The sequence below is a fragment of the Salvia splendens genome, chromosome 17 (genome assembly GCF_004379255.2).
Source record: "Salvia splendens isolate huo1 chromosome 17, SspV2, whole genome shotgun sequence".
Lineage (NCBI taxonomy): Eukaryota > Viridiplantae > Streptophyta > Magnoliopsida > Lamiales > Lamiaceae > Salvia > Salvia splendens.
The window spans coordinates 11667017-11686052 of NC_056048.1; the positions used below are offsets into that span (position 1 = coordinate 11667017).

General features: G+C 38.9%; 1 protein-coding gene and 1 long non-coding RNA gene across 2 annotated transcripts; one reads left to right on the forward strand and one right to left on the reverse strand.

Moving 5' to 3' along the window:
* Positions 1-1961: 1961 nt before the first annotated feature.
* Positions 1962-4291, reverse strand: LOC121773731 (kelch repeat-containing protein At3g27220-like). The gene is made up of 7 exons (XM_042170649.1): positions 3920-4291; positions 3542-3712; positions 3229-3464; positions 2968-3138; positions 2592-2697; positions 2307-2513; positions 1962-2227 (listed from the first exon to the last, which is right to left on the reverse strand). Exons 1-7 carry the CDS (start codon positions 4244-4246, stop codon positions 2063-2065), a joined length of 1383 nt encoding a protein of 460 aa, XP_042026583.1. The 5' UTR covers positions 4247-4291; the 3' UTR covers positions 1962-2062.
* A 2662-nt stretch (positions 4292-6953) lies between these two features.
* LOC121773732 lies at positions 6954-7732 on the forward strand. Its single transcript, XR_006044837.1, has 2 exons — positions 6954-7003; positions 7478-7732. It is a non-coding gene; the product is annotated as an uncharacterized LOC121773732 (long non-coding RNA).
* The last annotated feature ends 11304 nt before the right edge of the window (positions 7733-19036 follow it).

The window sequence follows — 19036 nt, forward strand, 5'->3', positions numbered from 1 at the left end:
GTCTCCGCTGCTTGCTCTTCTCCAAAAAACATCCATTAATTCACTACAAATATATATAAAATGTGTATTAATTACCTGTAGTATTTTTCCAACATTGCTGGCGCCATAAATCTTGTGAACATAAGCAAAACGACATGGATTATTTGATGGAAAATATGGAGCAAAAATGCAATCTGAAGGGCATCTTCTCCTCAAATGCTTACATGCTGCAGCTGCACAACGGCTTCAATTCATCTTCTATTCCTATTTTCTTATTAAGAAGATCCAACTTTATATTTTCGTATTTATAGTGCTACTTCACATATGTATGAAAGTCTTGATTGTTTATATTCTGACAAATTTCACTAAATTTTCTCAAATCATGCAAAATTTTACTTCTTAATTTTACGTTTTCCTTTTTTACTAGTTGGTTTCATATTTACATCTTTCCTATTTTACTATTGTTTGTCATTATATTACAAGAAAAACAGTGTCAATAAAATAAAGAAACGTAATTGCTAATAAGCCAATGCCTTACATAAGTGCATCTACAACTTTGTTTCTTACAATTATTAATTCACTACACTATTGAATCTCACAACATTTTTTTACCTATTTCCGTAATACTCCCTCCGTCCCATTTAAACCAAAATATTTTTCTTTTTGGATTATTCCATTAAAAATAAAACGTTTCTTAAAATAAACACCATACCAGCTCTACGTTTTACTCTCTCTTCATTATCTCATAAAATAACACTGCATAAAATCTCGTACCGCAAACCAAATATTTCATATTTATTGGGACGGAACGAGTATAACAAACAACTTTATTCCTTCGACTACAATATTTCTTACTTCAATTTATTCACTATGAAATCTAATTGAAATACACTATTAACTAAAATTACATAGTTAAAATATACAATTCATAAAAAAACTATACAAGTGGAAAAACACGCAAAATCAGCCAGAAACTCATTTTTACTGTCAAAACTTATTTCACCATTTTTCATCATTTGTTAATGTTTTTGAGTTAGCAAAATAACATAGATTTAAAAAATATAATATTAAAAACTACATAATTTAAAATTAGTTATAGATATGTAAACGTATTTAAAAAAAGAAAAAATTTAAATCCGACAACATATTTAAAACCTGCTGCTCACGGGCAGCGGCGCAGAGCCCGCCGCCCACGCGGCTGAAACCGCCCGGCGTCCCCCCTTTTCAGCACAAGCAATAGAGACCAAAAAACTGCAGCATCCGGCTAGATATGGGGTCTATTGTGAATGGCCTAATTAAAATAAGCAATTCATTAAAAAATACTCCCTCAATCCAAACAAAATAGATAAAGTTGTAAATGACATGAATTTTAAAAATAGATGGTGGGAAAATATAGTGAAAGTAGTGTTAGGGGATTGCGGGATCCATATTTAGAATGATGTGTAGGGTTAATATTGTTTAAAACTTTTCATTTCTAGACTTAGTCTAATTTTTGTGGACGACTCAAAATGATAAAACTTGTCTATTTTTTGTAGACGGGGGAGTATATGATTAATATCCTTGTATACAATTTTTCTTTTTGTATTCTAATCAAACTATAAAAAGGACAAACAAAAATCACAAATATAAAAAAAACTAAAAATTATTTTAGATCAATTAAATACATAAAAAGTATATTTTCACACATGTTTCTAAATACGTTAATATTTTGAAAAAAAGGAATCATAATTTAAAAAAAATTATAATTTCAATAATCATAATGCTCACTATTTAATAAAGGATTCAACTTGTATAATGATTTCCGCTAAGAGGGGTCTGAAGTTTGATTAGCAATTTCTTATCTATCAAGTTAATCCAAATGGATGCAAAATGAAGTTAATAGTGTATTTCAATTAGACTCAGTGTATTCCAAATTGATACAATAAGACTCATATAAATTCATATAAATTCTGTAGATGGAGTTACAACTTTTCTCATATATATTACTTTCAATGAAAATAATTGATTAATTTGAAATTTAAAATAAAAATGTGTTTTCTATGTGACAATAGAGAAAAAAGTTGCAAATTATGAGTAAAAAACATCAGAAGCTCAACTTAGTTCTCCACATTTCAGCAATCACTTTCTTTGGTTGTGGATTATCTTCTCCTCTGTCTCTCTGCCCAGATGTGAAATACAACCATCCATCCCAAAAACCGGCCAACGTCGTCTTCACCCTGTACGGCATCCTCCCCATCACAGACCATTGCTGCACCATTCACATTATCATATTGTGTCAATTCATTACTTGAACATGTTAGAGATGAATTTGATTCAAACATACATACCATGGTATCCAAATGAAATTGGAATATCTCTCCCACTAGGATCATCCTTTTAGTCACAGGGTGCTTCTCTGTTGTCCCTCCCATTATGACAATCGAGTTATTCCAAATAATCCAAGACGATTCTATGTGGGAATCGGGTTTGGGCATCGGGTTCACAGCTTTCCACTTCATCTCACCATCAAGCATATAGACATCCCCGTATACCACCTGAACAAGACACAAGAAAATAGTAAAACACGAGATCCATCTAGCTACAACTCATAGCACACTCGTCTCGTGTTCTACCTCATGCCTCCTTGAGCATTTGAAAATGGGTGACCCGGGTTTTGGCATGAAATCGCCCTCTTGACCGCCAATCACAAAAAGATTATCACCAACCGCAACACAAGCCCTATTCACAAATTGCAAGTTACTACTTTCGTCAACAAAAAAATAGTCTTGTTTTTCTATTTTAGGGTAAGTTTCACTCTATAACGAGGTGGGTCTCATTTTCCACTAACAATACTTCAATCTAACACTCTATCTCACTCTTACTTTACCAATTTCGCTTTGAAACATGTGTCATCGACTACCATGACTATTTTTTGTAGACGGAAGCGGTACTATTCATCTTCTCATGAATAAACTAAAACTTGCAGATAAAAAGGAAGAGTTTTTTTACCTATGAGGCCCCCCTCGGGGTAGGGGTAGCTCTTTTCGCCATTCTTTCTCGATTGCTCTACCATTCTCCACTGCAATGCTCCAATGGTCGGTTGCAGGTGTATGCCGATTCTCTTTGCTGCCACCCATTACATGTAGTCTTCCCCTCCATATCTGAGTTGCTGGAGCATATCTAAACCATTATCACATTCACCAAGTTATTGTTTTTCAGTTCAAAACAAAGTAATCTTGATATATAGCTATAGTGATCTAGTAGTACTACCTCGGAGCTGGTAATGAGGGAATGCTCTCCCACTTCCTCGTCCTTGTGTCGAGGACAAAGGAAAGAGCCACGGGAGGAGCTGTGCACTGAGGGCCATGCTGTCCAGACACAATGTACACATATCTTCTCCCATCACTCGCCACTCCCAAATGGGAATTTGCCATTTCTTTTGGCGTCTCGAATCTTTCAGTCCAATTTCTAGCCCTAAAATCATAGACATCCACATGGGAATGCACCTACCAAAGAAGCATGACATCAAAATAATACTAAGCACATAAAAACTCATACTGATTTATAGATTCAAAGAGCTTACATGATCAAGGTTTCCATATCCGGAGAAAACGTAAAGAAGATCCTCAATCTGAATGGCGGAACCATCCAAACGCGGCACAGGCGCTGAAGCCATTTGCTCCCATTCTAATTCTGGAGCTGGTAGATCAGCAAATGTACCTGATAATTCCAGCTCAGGTACATTATAATTCCCCTGCGATCATCAAATAACTCTTTCATTCAGGCATTTCTACAAACAGATAGTACCATACAATACAAAACAACACATTTTGAACCATCACCAGTGAAATCAACCAAATAGAAGCAAAATTCAATACACAAACCAAACAAAAAATTTCTCCATCATCACTAAACTCAATAGAGGCAAAATTCAGAGGCCAATCAATCCATCATCACCAACCTCAGTGTCGATTTTGGGTTTCGAAACAACCAAGATTTGATTTTTCTCCCGATCCCAGTTCGAAAACGGTGAGGAGTAAGAAGAAGAGGAAGAAGTGGAGGAGGAGGCCCAGAAGAAATCGAGCGTTAAAGCAATCCCAATAAGGGATAGAAGCGTAAAAACGACTGTGGATTTAGTGGAACTGCGTTTTCCGGCAGACAGCATATCGATTGATGATCGAAGAAAGGTAATGAGAAGTTGACGGAGCAAGCAAAGGGGAAAGTTATAGTAAAGCAGATCATGTTTGGGGAGAGGGAAAAAAAGATGGGGCGCCAATGGTTTAAACATCGCCGCCACACCGCCTGAGATACCGATGGTTTTCTCCAAACACTCTTTCTAAAAGCATTTAGTTATTTATCATTAATAGCCAATAAATGTTAACTATAGGCTAATTCCGACTTTTCTGCAAAATTTAAATATGGTGAAAATAATAATTTTAAATGAGTATCAAAATTTTCACAATCCAGTAAGTAGTGTGATGAAATTAAATCTTATGTGGCGGCTCTAATGAGAATTTAAATTACCGTGTAAAATGTGCGATAAATTAAATGTAACACATATTCCTCGATCAAGAAACCAACCAAACAAGTAATGCTCCAATTCTGAATCATAAAACATTATAATCCAACCAAAAACAACTCAGTCTTATTTTCAAAACTGGTATTATTAGATATTAACATATAATTTCACATAGGGTTTAAAAAAATATTTTTTTACTTTCTCTACTTTATTCTTCTTTGCGCGGGAGTCGCATGTAGTGCCAGCCACCCTGTGATTCAATCATCAGATGGTTCATCCCTCGCACAATTCGTGAGTTGGAATTAGTATGAATTAACGACTTGTTTTTGTGGCATCTCGATACGACCACAATGATCGGACGTGTAGACACTGCTGGGTAATGCAACAACGTGGTGCATGTTTTCAGGCATTATAGGTGGCCGGCCTGACTAGTTGAACTTGATAAGCTGAGTTGTTGTGTTCTGCGCAATTTTAAAAACAAAATTTGATTATCAATCATTTTGATCCAAAGATACGACAAAAGAAAACTCACTTGAATGCATCTAAGATCCATTCGACGAAGACGTAGAAATGATTCCTGGGCTTTCAAAGCCACTCTCATATGATACGCCTTCAAAATTTTCCAACTCGAGCCTTTGCCATACTGGAAGAAAGCAAATTATTAGACAATTCCAATCATATAGTATAGTGAATTTTAAGGGACATGTACAAACATTTTTCAAGAATTATGAAGCACCTTTGTTAATGGAGTATAACATCGAAATAATAGTACAGATCGATGAAATTAAAGTTACCAAGTTTGATGATGCGAGGTTGAATTTTTGCACAACTTATCCACAACTTCATGTAAAGTTGAATGCACATTTTTTGACCTCATCGAGTGGAAAAGACAAGTTTAGCACATATGGTAGAAAAATAAAAAGGATTTTTTCTTGTTTTCTTATCAATCAGTGCTTCAATTTGCCACCATGTATATACAAATAGTTCATAAATAATGTATATTACGTCCCGTTTTTCTAAACCTAATTTGTGAACCCTAAATTACTGGTTTTTAATGCTATTATTTTTGCGAGGGCCGTAAATTAATTGCCGGTAAATTAATTGTTGTTGACTGGAGATTTGTGAAATAAGTGAATATGCGAATTTAAATAATTCCTGTCCGTGAGGAATATTTATTGGACTCAATTCCGTGTTGGATCCGATAAATCAAATAAATAATATAAATGTCCAGTCCGTGATAAATAAATTATGGACTGCACAATTTAAAAGAAAATACAACAAAAAAAACGTGGATTAGATCAAAACAGATTCTCTTCCTATTGACTTGGTCACCAAGTCAAATTTAATTAAAGATTTTGAGCAGATTAAGAACGAAAAGAAACGCTTTTTTGAATGAGAACTTATCTTTCGAAGTTAATCGGGGTTGCGCGGTAGTTGTTCGGGTCGTTTCGGGGTTGTGCGGTATCTGCTCGGAGCAACGGGTGGCGGAGGCAGCGCCTCCCGGCAGCGATGGTGGCGGCAGCGACGGCGGGCAGCGACAGCAGCGCTCCGTCCGGCGACGGGCAGCGACAGCAGCGCTCCGTCCGGCGACGGGCAGCAGCGGCAGCGGTTCAGTGGAGCAGAGCGTATGACGGCGACGGTGACTGCACGGAAGCAGCGGCAGCGGCGTCGCGGCTCACGGTGGCGACGGCAGTAGAAATCGGCGACGGTGGAGGAACGCTGAGGACGAACAGCAGCTCCAGCTCCACCCCAATCGAAACCCAAGCAATTTCGGATGAATTCAAGGCCGCAAACTGGAGGAAAACAGAGCCGGATTGTTGGTGAATGCTACGGAGGTGGAGATCCTCGATTTGGTCGAGAGTGAGAGAAGAAGAGGGAGAAAGATGTGGGAGAGAATGGAGAGGGAGTTGGGCTTGGGTTGTTTTTAAAAAAAAACATTTGGGCCTTGATTTTAAAAAATGGGCCTTTGCTCTATTTAAGGAAATTGGGCTTAATAAATTAAATGGGAGGATTTATTCAAAGTTTGGCCCTCTTTTATTTTTACTTGGGGCATCTTAATTAAATTGGAGATATAAGGTGATGAAATAATTAAGTTTTGGGCCGATAATTAATTGGGGCGAACTATTTAAATAAATCTTTGAATTGATAATTAAATTAATTATGGAGAATTATTTAATTAATTCCGGATTATTTCAACGAATGGATAATTATATCCTAAGTCCGAAATAAATATAGTTCGAGGGAAAGTGGTTGCGTTAATTTAATTACACACTTTTATAATTTTGGGGATTTTATTTCGATATCATTAAGAAAATACGAGGAGCCAACGGAGGAAATTAGGGGCGTAAGCGGCCGCCGAATAATCGAGACAAAACGAGATAAATAACTTCGCTTAGGATGCATGCATCTTTTTTTTTAATTTGAAAGTGTGTTGATTTATCTATTATATAAATTGTTAAAGGTGAATCATCACAAGGGAATCGTGATCGCAAGGGAAAGAACGTAATTTCAAATTAAGCACTCGAGGTGGGCTTTCTTTTAAATAAGGACAACGTCCTAAATATTTTATCGATGGAAATGAAACTGTATTTATCATGCCGTGATTTGTGTTTTAACGTGCCTATCTGATATGGCTATGCGCCATTGTTATATAAATCGAATTCGGGTCCTCGTAGGGCCGCAAACCCTACTTGGACTAGTGTACACCTATGGTAGGTCGTGTGCTAGCGTACGGGCTGGCCGGTCTAGTGGCTTGGTTTGTGGCCACATTCCAAGTCATGTATTGGCAGATAAGGCTAACGTCTATGGGAAAATGACTGATCAGTCGACTTTTACTATGGGAAAATGATTTTAGTGCCTCGGGCCTTTCTAAAGCTAAACCCCGACGGTTACTTAAGTGTGGCATGATAAATTGACAACCTTTATTGAAAATGTTTTCGGCATGAGCCCATTGAGTATTCTTATAGTACTCAGCCCTGCATGTGTTTTCCCTATGTGCAGGTTGAGCGGCGACGAGGATGTGTTGGTGTTGAGCGAGTGAATTAAATATGTTATTGATGTCTTTGAACCTTGAGTGTCGTTGTGTCTTCACACATGACGTCACTCTTTCTCTTGGTCGTTTCCGCTGTGACGTGTCTTAAATTATGATTTATTTGGGCCGACAACTTTAATTGTTGGGGTAATGGATATTCTGAATTCCTTGTTGGATAATATTAAACTCTTGGTTATTTATTTGGATATTAATTGTTGGTCCAACTTGTGTTGAAACCCTAATTCTTTTCGTCTTCTATTTAATTCTTTTAATCACGATCGCCCGTATTTATTAACCCTAAAGGGCGGTCGTGACAGTTTGGTATCAGAGCCTCAGTTTCTTTCCGCTCTGGACCCAAGAGTCTTTTTGAGTTATAGTCTACCCTTGTATCGATAGACTAAAGTGTTTAACGTCGAAGGCTCAACATCACAACTCGTCACGCCCAACCACGAAAGAAGAGGTAAGAATATTTTGGCGACTTTTAAAATGAATTACCGAAAATTTTTAAATTCGGTGGGAAAATGGTTCCTTGCAAAAATGGCAATTCTGGGCCTATTGGAATCTTAAAGTAAATGCTATGGCTTTGGAAAATATTGTGGTCATACGAGACGCGAGAAACTATGGGAGTATGTTATTGAAGGTGTTGAATGTGATGGATATTGAAGTGTGAAAATGAATCGCATGCTTGAGACGGGGACTTGTTATTACATGTTTGACTGCGCAATATATGAATGACGTTTTATGTGATGATAATTCATGATTGATGAAGTACGAGGTATCGTATAAAATCATTATGAAGGTGAAATGTGGAATTTTGAACTTTGTTGCAAACGTAGAATCCATATGAAGCTTGAATTATGAGACTATGAACTATGTCTGGAAAACATAGAGTGCCTAAGAAGTATGCTAAGCTGAACGTGCTCGAACATAGTTGTAAATTGATAACTACAATATCACTTTCCTGAGTGATGGGACAAATGAAAACATATACTTCGAACTAGACGTATTATTATAGCTGCCTATTGTTTCCCTGGATGATAAGGACAAAAAGAAAGGAAATTTCTAACGAGATCAGGACAAGAAGAAATGTTAGGTGATGTATCCTTACAACGACGAGAAATTGTGCATGCCATCAGATCAAGTGAATGCAATCGTGCATAACATGCTAATGCGACGACGCGTTACAAATAAGACAACACTTATGACACGTTAAGGCCGAGAGGGTTATTACCATGTTTTAATGAGCATGACCGCGAGGGCGTGCCAAAAACAATATGAAGGTGTGATCTTCAAGGACAGCTAATGGTTGTAACGACACCGAGAGTCTTGACCTAGAATCTAGAGTTTTCGAGAACGCTTCAATTATCTTCGGAAAATGACGGAGTGCCACCTTTGTAGCTAGAATGGATGAAATTAATTACAGTACTTACTTGGATTCTCATAAATTTCTTTCTATGAAGCTCCTTGACAATGATATTCTTTTCGTACGTTTAAAACTTTTGGTTTACCTGCAATTTGCAAGTGATGCATCACTGTTTCCTTTTAACGAAAGTAGTGACTCATTCTTGTTCCTCTTGAGTCATTTTCGGAGCCATTCTAATCAAGGGAAATTTCAGTAGTGTTCCTCATGTTGAAATCCGTTTTGATCCAAGTAAGACAGTAAAATAGTTTTCTAAATTCTTGATACAAGACTCTCAAGGAAGACAATGGCTCGATCTCTGCAAACACAATATGAGGAATTGGTTTCGAGAGACTGATACAAAATGGTACACCAACAACACCAGGAGTCGAATATTTTTGCATCCATGCTTAGTTGTAGCAAGCAGCCAAAGAATCGAACGTTACGTCATACCAGACATTAGGTCTTGAGAAACAAAAGTCGAGAGAAGTCGTGTACATCAAATGATCACGTTTTGCGGCTCAGAATTTATGTAAGTGGTTGATCAAGGGAGATACGCATAACAACTGAGAGTCGGAGTATTAAGGTCGTCGCATAAGATCATCGTTGTACAATAGTAATGGAATGAAAGTACGAGTACCCTGATAGATTAAGATATACGAATGAAGGTCGTAGACGAGAGGAAATCGTCCAGCAAGTGGCGAAATTGAATCAACTAAAATGTGAAACAATCGAAAGGAGAAACGCGTGCAAGCACCATCACCATCACCTCCTACACCTAAGCCAGAATGGCATATTGAATAGTTTTTGCTAAAGCAAAATCCTCCTATATTCGATGGGATAGGAGAACCAGCAAAGGCCGAGACTTGGATACGCGTATTGGAGAGCATCTTCGAATTCTTGAAGTGCACCGAGGAAGAGCAATTGATTTATGTAACATACCAACTCACGGATTCGGCTGACTTTGGGTGGGACCAAGCAAGGGACCTGGCCCCTAAGAAAGTGGACACAATGACATGGGAGGGCATTAAGGCGGAAATATACAACAAGCATACCCCAAAAAGTTACTGAAAGGTAAAGGCGGCTGAGTTTTACAACTTAACCCAAGGACGCATGTCGGTGACGGAATATGATCGCGCGCTCTGCGATATGACTCGGTATGCACCTGAACAAGTTGACACCGACGAGAAGCTGGCCGATAAGTTCCGTTAAGGTCTAAGGCATGAGATAAAGATGGCATTGGCTAGTCATGGGAGACTTACATACGCGGAAGCGTTAGCCCTCGCACTCGATGTTGAGGAAGCTATGCCCAAGGAGAGGGCGATGTGAAACACTACACTGGCACTGCCTCCACCACATTATTCTCGAGAGAAGAGAAAATGAGATGAAAAATAAGGCTCCCTATGAAAATAAGGGATACCAGCCACCCAAAACCGACCACAGTATGGGGGACAGATAAAATTTCTCTAACCAGAGGGGTGACTTCCGACCCAGACCACCACAATGCAATGTGTGCTCCAGGTACCATTTTGGAGAGTGTATGATGCAGAACACTACCAAGTGCTTTAATTGTGGGAGAAATGGTCACTTCTCTAGAGAGTGTCCGAGCAAGAATGCGGGGATGGGGTCAAGGCTAAACAATCAAGGATTCCGTCAGCAGTCGAGGGCACCACCGGCTGAACTAAGGATGAATCGTGATCAATCTCCGCGACAACAACAACCTCACCGCCCAAGACTTCCCTCCCAGGCTAGAGCATATGCGCTGAGCTCTAGAAAAAAAACCAAGACTGAACAAGGGAGTCACGAGAGCGAAAATTTGGCAGAACTATGTGTGGACACATTAAGTTGCCTGCTAATAAATCTGAACATAAGATGATGGTGACCTCACCAGTGGGAGGGGTGATAGAGATTTCTCGAACATGCTCGAACATAGAAATTGTATAGGGTGCTGTATACCGCGTCCATCCTAGAGGTCTCGAGTTCGAACCCTGGGTGGCGTAATTTGTCTTTCCTCCTTGTTATAGGAGTTGATTTGTAATTTCCTCCTTCATATATATGATATAAATATATGAAGTTAATTTAAAAAAAAAAAAAAAAAAACTTAAGCTAGTCGCGCACAACATACAAGTTATGGCCATGAAGGATATTGATATAATTTTGGAAATAAATTGGTTAGCCGTGTGTTATGCTACTCCTTGTTGTAAAGAGAAACATATATCATTACAAACCCCGGGAAAGGAACTAATCGTGTATCATGGAATCACGATGAACAAAAAAAAAACGTCTATCATCTCCGCACTCCAAGCCACTACGATGTTAGGAAAAGGGCGCCCTGCCTATCTGGTCTATCTACAAGGAGATGAGAAGGAAGAAAGGAAAGTGGAAGATGTCGCGGTGGTACGAGAATTCCCAGACGTCTTTCCTGAAGCTTTGCCTGGCCCACCGCCAGATCGGCAATTGGAGTTCACGATCGACCTAGAGCCAGGGTCGGCACCAGTGTCTAAGGCTCCATATCGAATGGCACCTAAGGAGTTAGAGGAACTCAAGATACAACTTCAAGAGCTAATGGATTTAGGATTAGACCCAGTGTGTCACCGTGGGGCGCGCCTGTGCTTTTTGTGAAGAAGAAAGATGGATCGATGAGAATGTACATTGATTATAGAGAATTGAACAAGATGACTCTCAAGAACAAATATCCACTGCCGAGAATAGATGACTTATTCGATCAACTTCGGGGAGCTGGTGTGTTCTCAAAGATGGACTTGAGGTCCGGATACCATCATTTGAGGGTCCGAAGAGAGGACATACCGAAGACTGCTTTTCGCACAAGATATGGTCACTATGAGTTCGTGGTAATGCCATTTGGACTGACGAATGCACCTGCCGTATTCATGAATTTGATGAACCGAGTATTCCACCCATACTTGGATAAATTCGTTTTGGTATTCATAGATGATGTACTCGTTTACTCGAGGAATGAGAAGGAACACGAAGAGCACCTGCGAATTACCTTGGAGACATTGAGGAGTGAGAAGTTGTATGCTAAATTCAGCAAGTGTGAATTTTGGCTTAAGGAAGTAAATTTCCTTGGTCATATCGTGACGGCAGAAGGAATTCGAGTGGATCCTGCTAAGATTGAGGCGGTACAACGGTGGAAAGCACCTACAATACCAAACGAGATTCGGAGTTTCCTAGGCTTGGTAGGATACTACCGAAGGTTTATTGAAGGGTTCTCCAAGATAGCGAGACCCATGACTCAACAACTCAAGAAGGGGGTGAAAGTCAATTGGACCCCAGAGTGTGAGGCAAGTTTCCAACTGTTGAAGGAAAAGCTAACTAGTGCACCGATTCTAGCGGTGCCAGAGCCTGGAGTGAACTACGTGGTATACACTGACGCATCGAAGGTGGGACTTGGATGCGTATTGATGCAAAACAACAAGGTGATTGCTTACGCGTCACGACAATTGAGGCCACATGAGTTGAACTATCCAACCCACGACTTGGAGCTAGCAGCGGTAGTGCACGCTTTAAAGATTTGGAGACATCATCTCTACGGAGTCCGATGTGAGATCTTCACGGATCACAAAAGCTTGAAGTACTTCTTCGAGCAGAAAGATTTGAACATGCGGCAACGAAGATGGCTCGAGTTGGTGAAAGACTACGATTGTGGCATCAATTATCACCCCGGCAAAGCGAATGTAGTAGCAGATGCATTGAGCCGGAAGGACCATTCCCAACTGGGCACTTTTCTCACCAAAGAAGAAAGCCTGATACGCGAATTTAGCAAGATGCGTTTGGAAGTGGTGAGGGCACCTGAAACAGTGGATGCACGAATCGCCACTCTAGCTGTTGAACCTGATCTAAGGTCGAGGATTATTGAAGCACAACGGATGGATGCGAAATTAGAGGAAATTCGTATTGAAGTGCGAACTGGCGAGTCTGGGAACTTTAGCGAAGAAGGTGACAATGCCCTTACTTTCGAAGGAAGATTATGCATGCCGGATAACGAGGGGCTCAAAAACGAGGTGATGAGTGAAGCTCATGAGACACCTTACACCGCTCACCCAGGAAGTACGAAAATGTATCAAGATCTGAAGAAGTCCTTTTGGTGGAATGGTATGAAGAGGGACATAGCGTCATTCGTCGAGAGATGTTTAGTCTGTCAGCAAGGGAAGATTCTACATCAACGACCGTATGGGAAGTTACAACCACTGGAGATTCCCGAGTGGAAATGGGAGCACATCGCCATGGATTTCGTGACAGGTTTGCCAAGGACTCTAAGGGGGAACACCGCCATTTGGGTAATTATAGATCGACTTACCAAGAGTGCGCATTTCATACCGATTCTCATAAGCTATGGGTCCAGTAAACTGGCTCAACTTTACATAAGGGAGATAGTTCGATTGCATAGAGTCCCAGTGACTATCACGTCCGACCGTGACCCAAAATTCACCTCAAGATTTTGGATAAGTCTACAGAAGGAGCTTGGAACCAAATTGAACTTTAGCACGGCATTTCACCCGCAAACCGATGGACAGTCCGAAAGAACGATCCAAACTCTCGAAGATATGCTGAGAGCCGTGGTACTCGACCGAGGGGGAAGTTGGGAGGCAGCACTACCATTGATCGAGTTCGTCTACAACAATAGCTTCCAGGCAACGATAAACATGGCACCGTATGAGGCATTATACGGAAGAAAGTGTAGATCACTGCTCTACTGGGATGAAGTTGGCGAAAGAAGAATACTTGGACCTGATGCAGTTGAAGAGATGGTGGGAATCGTGCGGCAAATTCGGGAAAGGATAAAAGAAGCTCAAGACAAACTAAAATCATACGCGGATGTCCGACGAACTGATTTACAATTCCAAGCTGGCGACAAAGTTTTCCTGAAAGTATCCCCATCAAAAGGGATAACACGATTCGGCGTCAAGGGAAAACTGAAGCCGCGATTTATTGGGCCTTATGAAATTCTTGAAGGAGTGGGCCCCGTTGCATACCGTTTGGCGCTACCACCAAACCTTGGAAATGTTCAAAACATTTTTCATGTGTCACAGTTACGAAAATACGTGTTCGACCCGAAGCACGTGATCCATTTTGAGGAAGTCGCGTTGAGTCCGGACTTAAGCTACGAAGAGAGACCCCAATCTATTTTGGACCGAAAGATCCAAATTGTGAGAAATAAAAATGTTGCTTGTGTGAAAGTACTATGGGAAAATCATGGGCATGAAGAAGCCACGTGGGAGAATGAGGATAAAATGATGGAATTGTATCCCGAACTCTTTTCTTGAGGATAACAAATTTCGGGACGAAATTTCTGCTAAGGTTGGTAGGATGTAACGCCCCGTTTTTCTAAACCTAATTTGTGAACCCTAAATTACTGGTTTTTAATGCTATTATTTTTGCGAGGGCCGTGAATTAATTGTCGGTAAATTAATTGTTGTTGACTGGAGATTTGTGAAATAAGTGAATATGCGAATTTAAATAATTCCTGTCCGTGAGGAATATTTATTGGACTCAATTCCGTGTTGGATCCGATAAATCAAATAAATAATATAAAGGTCCAGTCCGTGATAAATAAATTATGGACTGCACAATTTAAAAGAAAATACAACAAAAAACGTGGATTAGATCAAAACAGATTCTCTTCCTATTGACTTGGTCACCAAGTCAAATTTAATTAACAATTTTGAGCATATTTTCCTCCTCCGTGAAAAGATATTCTTCCTCCGTAATCTGCAAACAAATACCAGATAAAATGCAAATTAATTCAAAAATAAGAAAAAAAAAAGAAAAATTCGAATCCTCCCTCAACCCACGTTGAAACCGTTCCCCTCTCTCCCCAAATCTCTCCCACATCCAAACCACCCATCTATTTTTCCTATTCTAATCGTCCTCTGCAGCAATCTATCTTCTTCAACTTCTATCCAAGGTAAACAACGTTCTATCGTTTGTATCTAAAGTTTCTCCTGCTTCAGAATCTAACATCAATTTGTGCTATTGGCAGTAACCAAATTCTCCAGCTTCAAGAACCATTCTTTTCAAATCCTCGTCGCTCTTGATTTCTCATTCACAGAGGTAAATTCATACTCGGATTTAAAACAGGAATTTTCATATTCTGTATTCATATCATATACGCCGCATTAATCTCCCAAACAAAGAACCAATCAATAGCAATTAAGCAATCCAAAACCAATCGAACTTTACTCCCCTTGCTGCGAATCAAATTAAGAACGAAAAGAAACACTTTTTTTGAATGAGAACTTATCTTTCGAAGTTAATCGGGGTTGCGCGGTAGTTGTTCGGGTCGTTTCGGGGTTGTGCGGTATCTGCTCGGGGCAACGGGTGGCGGAGGCAGCGCCTCCCGGCAGCGATGGCGGCGGCAGCGACAGCAGCGCTCCGTCCGGCGACGGGCAGCAGCGGCAGCGGCAGCGGTTCAGGGGAGCAGAGCGTATGACGGCGACGGTGACTGCGCGGAAGCAGCGGCAGCGGCGTCGCGGCTCACGGTGGCGACGACAGTAGAAATCGGCGACGGTGGAGGAACGCTGAAGACGAACAGCAGCTCCAGCTCCACCCCAATCGAAACCCAAGCAATTTCGGATGAATTCAAGGCCGCAAACTGGAGGAAAACGGAGCCGGATTGTTGGTGAAGGCTACGGAGGTGGAGATCCTCGATTTGGTCGAGAGTGAGAGAAGAAGAGGGAGAAAGATGTGGGAGAGGATGGAGAGGGAGTTGGGCTTGGGTTGTTTTTAAAAAATGGGCCTTTGCTCTATTTAAGGAAATTGGGCTTAATAAATTAAATGGGATGATTTATTCAAAGTTTGGCCCTCTTTTATTTTTACTTAGGGCATCTTAATTAAATTGGAGATATAAGGTGATGAAATAATTAAGTTTTGGGCCGATAATTAATTGGGGCGAACTATTTAAATAAATCTTTGAATTGATAATTAAATTAATTGTGGAGAATTATTTAATTAATTCTGGATTATTTCAACGAATGAATAATTATATCCTAAGTCCGAAATAAATATAGTTCGAGGGAAAGTGGTTGCGTTAATTTAATTACACACTTTTATAATTTTGGGGATTTTATTTCGATATCATTAAGAAAATACGAGGAGCCAACGGAGGAAATTGGGGGCGTAAGCGGCCGCCGAATAATCGAGACAAAACGAGATAAATAACTCCGCTTAGGATGCATGCATCTTTTTTTTTTAATTTGAAAGTGTGTTGATTTATCTATTATATAAATTGTTAAAGGTGAATCATCGCAATGGAAAGAACGTAATTTCAAATTAAGCACTCGAGGTGGGCTTTCTTTTAAATAAGGACAACGTCCTAAATATTTCATCGATGGAAATGAAACTGTATTTATCATGCCGTGATTTGTGTTTTAACGTGCCTATCTGATATGGCTATGCGCCATTGTTATATAAATCGAATTCGGGTCCTCGTAGGGCCGCAAACCCTACTTGGACTAGTGTACACCTATGGTAGATCGTGTGCTAGCGTACGGGCTGGCCTGTCTAGTGGCTTGGTTTGTGGCCACATTCCAAGTCATGTATTGGCAGATATGGCTAACGTCTATGGGAAAATGACTGATCAGTCGACTTTTACTATGGGAAAATGATTTTAGTGCCTCGGACCTTTCTAAAGCTAAACCTGACGGTTACTTAAGTGTGGCATGATAAATTGACAACCTTTATTGAAAATGTTTTCGGCATGAGCCCATTGAGTATTCTTATAGTACTTAGTCCTGCATGTGTTTTCCCTATGTGCAGGTTGAGCTGCGACGAGGATGTGTTGGTGTTGAGCGAGTGAATTAAATATGTTATTGATGTCTTTGAACCTTGAGTGTCGTTGTGTCTTCACACATGACGTCACTCTTTCTCTTGGTCGTTTCCGCTGTGACGTGTCTTAAATTATGATTTATTTGGGCCGACAACTTTAATTGTTGGGGTAATGGATATTCTGAATTCCTTGTTGGATAATATTAAACTCTTGGTTATTTATTTGGATATTAATTGTTAGTCCAACTTGTGTTGAAACCCTAATTCTTTTCGTCTTCTATTTGATTCTTTTAATCACGATCGCCCGTATTTATTAACCCTAAGGGGCGGTCGTGATAACATAAATGATGAGTAAAAAACAACGATAAAACCTACGATTCGTATGTCCTGTGGAGTGATTTCTCTAACTTGCCCAATTAACATTTTGCAAGATCCAAAAAGAGGGCAGCCAATTGATTGATTCAATCCACAGAGTCGTGAGATAACCTTGAAATTATAATTATTCATCAATAGGCGAAAAGTAAGATATACATATAGTATATATATTATTACATAGATCAAATAAATCACAGCCATAAATTGAAACTGAAATAGGTGTAAAACACAACACATGGAGCAATAAAACAGGAGAATAAACACAAGGCAATATGTCTCTTTTTCTTTTTTTTTATTATTGAAAATGCTCGAGCCAAGAGAAGCAAGCTGTGGAGTAAAAACATAAACAAAACAACACCAAAACAGCAAGAAAGGGATCATCAAACTCCACCCCACACAAAGCTAGAAAAGAAAACTACAAAAAGCAAAAGAAGCCATAAAACCAAAGTCAAGAAAATATGTCTCTTATATATCATCAACTCAAAATTCCACATAAATATACAAGCATGCAACACAACTCCCACAAAACATCAACCAATCAAACATTAAAAATAAAAAATAATCAAAAGAATCAATTCCATAATAAATTGGGGAAAACCACTAATTTACAAAACATATGTGTTCATTTACTAGGGTTTCAAAGTCTAGAGACACGATCTTGAGAAAGTGATGGGGTGCTCTGGTCGCGGCCGCTATATATATGGAGGGATTATTACCAAAAACATTTTCAAATGATTAAAAATGTTTGTATGGACTTGATTTGATTTGGAAATACTTATATAAAGTATCTTTCCTAAGCCTATAAATACTTAATTTCGAAAACTTAATTATTTACAAAATTATTGCACACGCTAATTTTTCCCGAAATTATTGCACACGTTAATTTCTTTTATATCAAGTTAGTAGTTGCTCAATTTAGATTAACCACTAAATAAAATGGATCTTTTTAAAAGTAATGAGAATGATACTCAATAAGTTTAAAATTATACATTTTGGCTCATTTATTTAGGATGGACCTTTTTAGTATAGTTAAATTAGTATTTTACGTATAATGAGAAATCACTTAATAAAAGGAACACTTTTGATATATTAATTAAATATCATAATTCTTACTTAAAATGGAAATAGTGCAAGTAGGGACGATTCGAAATATAAAAGTATGAATACCATGAGACAGAGGGAGTATATACTAGTGTGATACCAACGGACCATTATTTATTTTAGTGAGTAAAGACCAAAAGTGGATTTTACGATTTTGGTCCAAGATATTACATTTTGAATTATTGCATCTCATACATTTCAACCTGGCCACAATTAGTCCAAAATAGACTTATCTGTCAATATTAACAGTCAACGGGTGTTTACCCGATTTTGAGTCTTTGACCCAATTAATCATTTTAATTATTTCAAAAATAATACTATTACTATTATAAATAAAATAACTTTTATATTATAAATAAAAGAGTAAATGTCAAAATTGGTCCTGAACATATGGTCCTTTTACGATTTTGGTCCCAGACATTATGTTTGAATTTTTGCATCCCTAACATTTCAACTCGGATCACAATCGGTCCAAAACTGATGATTCCGTCAAATTATAACAGTCAACATCATTTTTACAGCTAAATTTAACACATCCAAGATTTTGATGCTACAAATCTTACGTCATGGTGACTCATTATCATATTATCAATCATCTAGGAATAAATTGAACGATTGTTTTAGTTGGAGAAGGGTGGTTGTAACTAATTATCATGTGATTATCCATCTAGGATTTAAGTTGTGAGATTATTTTAGTTAGAGAGGGTGACTATGACTAATTATTACTATATGACTAACCATCTAAGATTAAGTCGTGAGATCAGGGACGGATCTAGGAAACTATATTCGTGGAATCAAAATATAAGCTTCAGAAAAAATATTGTAGGTATTATTTTTTTATAGTCGTGTTTTGTTAATTGGAAAA

Bases quoted from the DNA above. Each gene is read 5' to 3' on its own strand.
- LOC121773731 (XM_042170649.1), bottom strand. From the start codon at position 4,246: ATGTTTAAACCATTGGCGCCCCATCTTTTTTTCCCTCTCCCCAAACAT. The intron at 3,465-3,541 runs GTAAGCTCTTTG...CTTCTTTGGTAG, and splicing joins GATATGGAAACCTTGATCAT to GTGCATTCCCATGTGGATGT. The intron at 3,139-3,228 runs GTAGTACTACTA...ATAATGGTTTAG, and splicing joins CCCTCATTACCAGCTCCGAG to ATATGCTCCAGCAACTCAGA.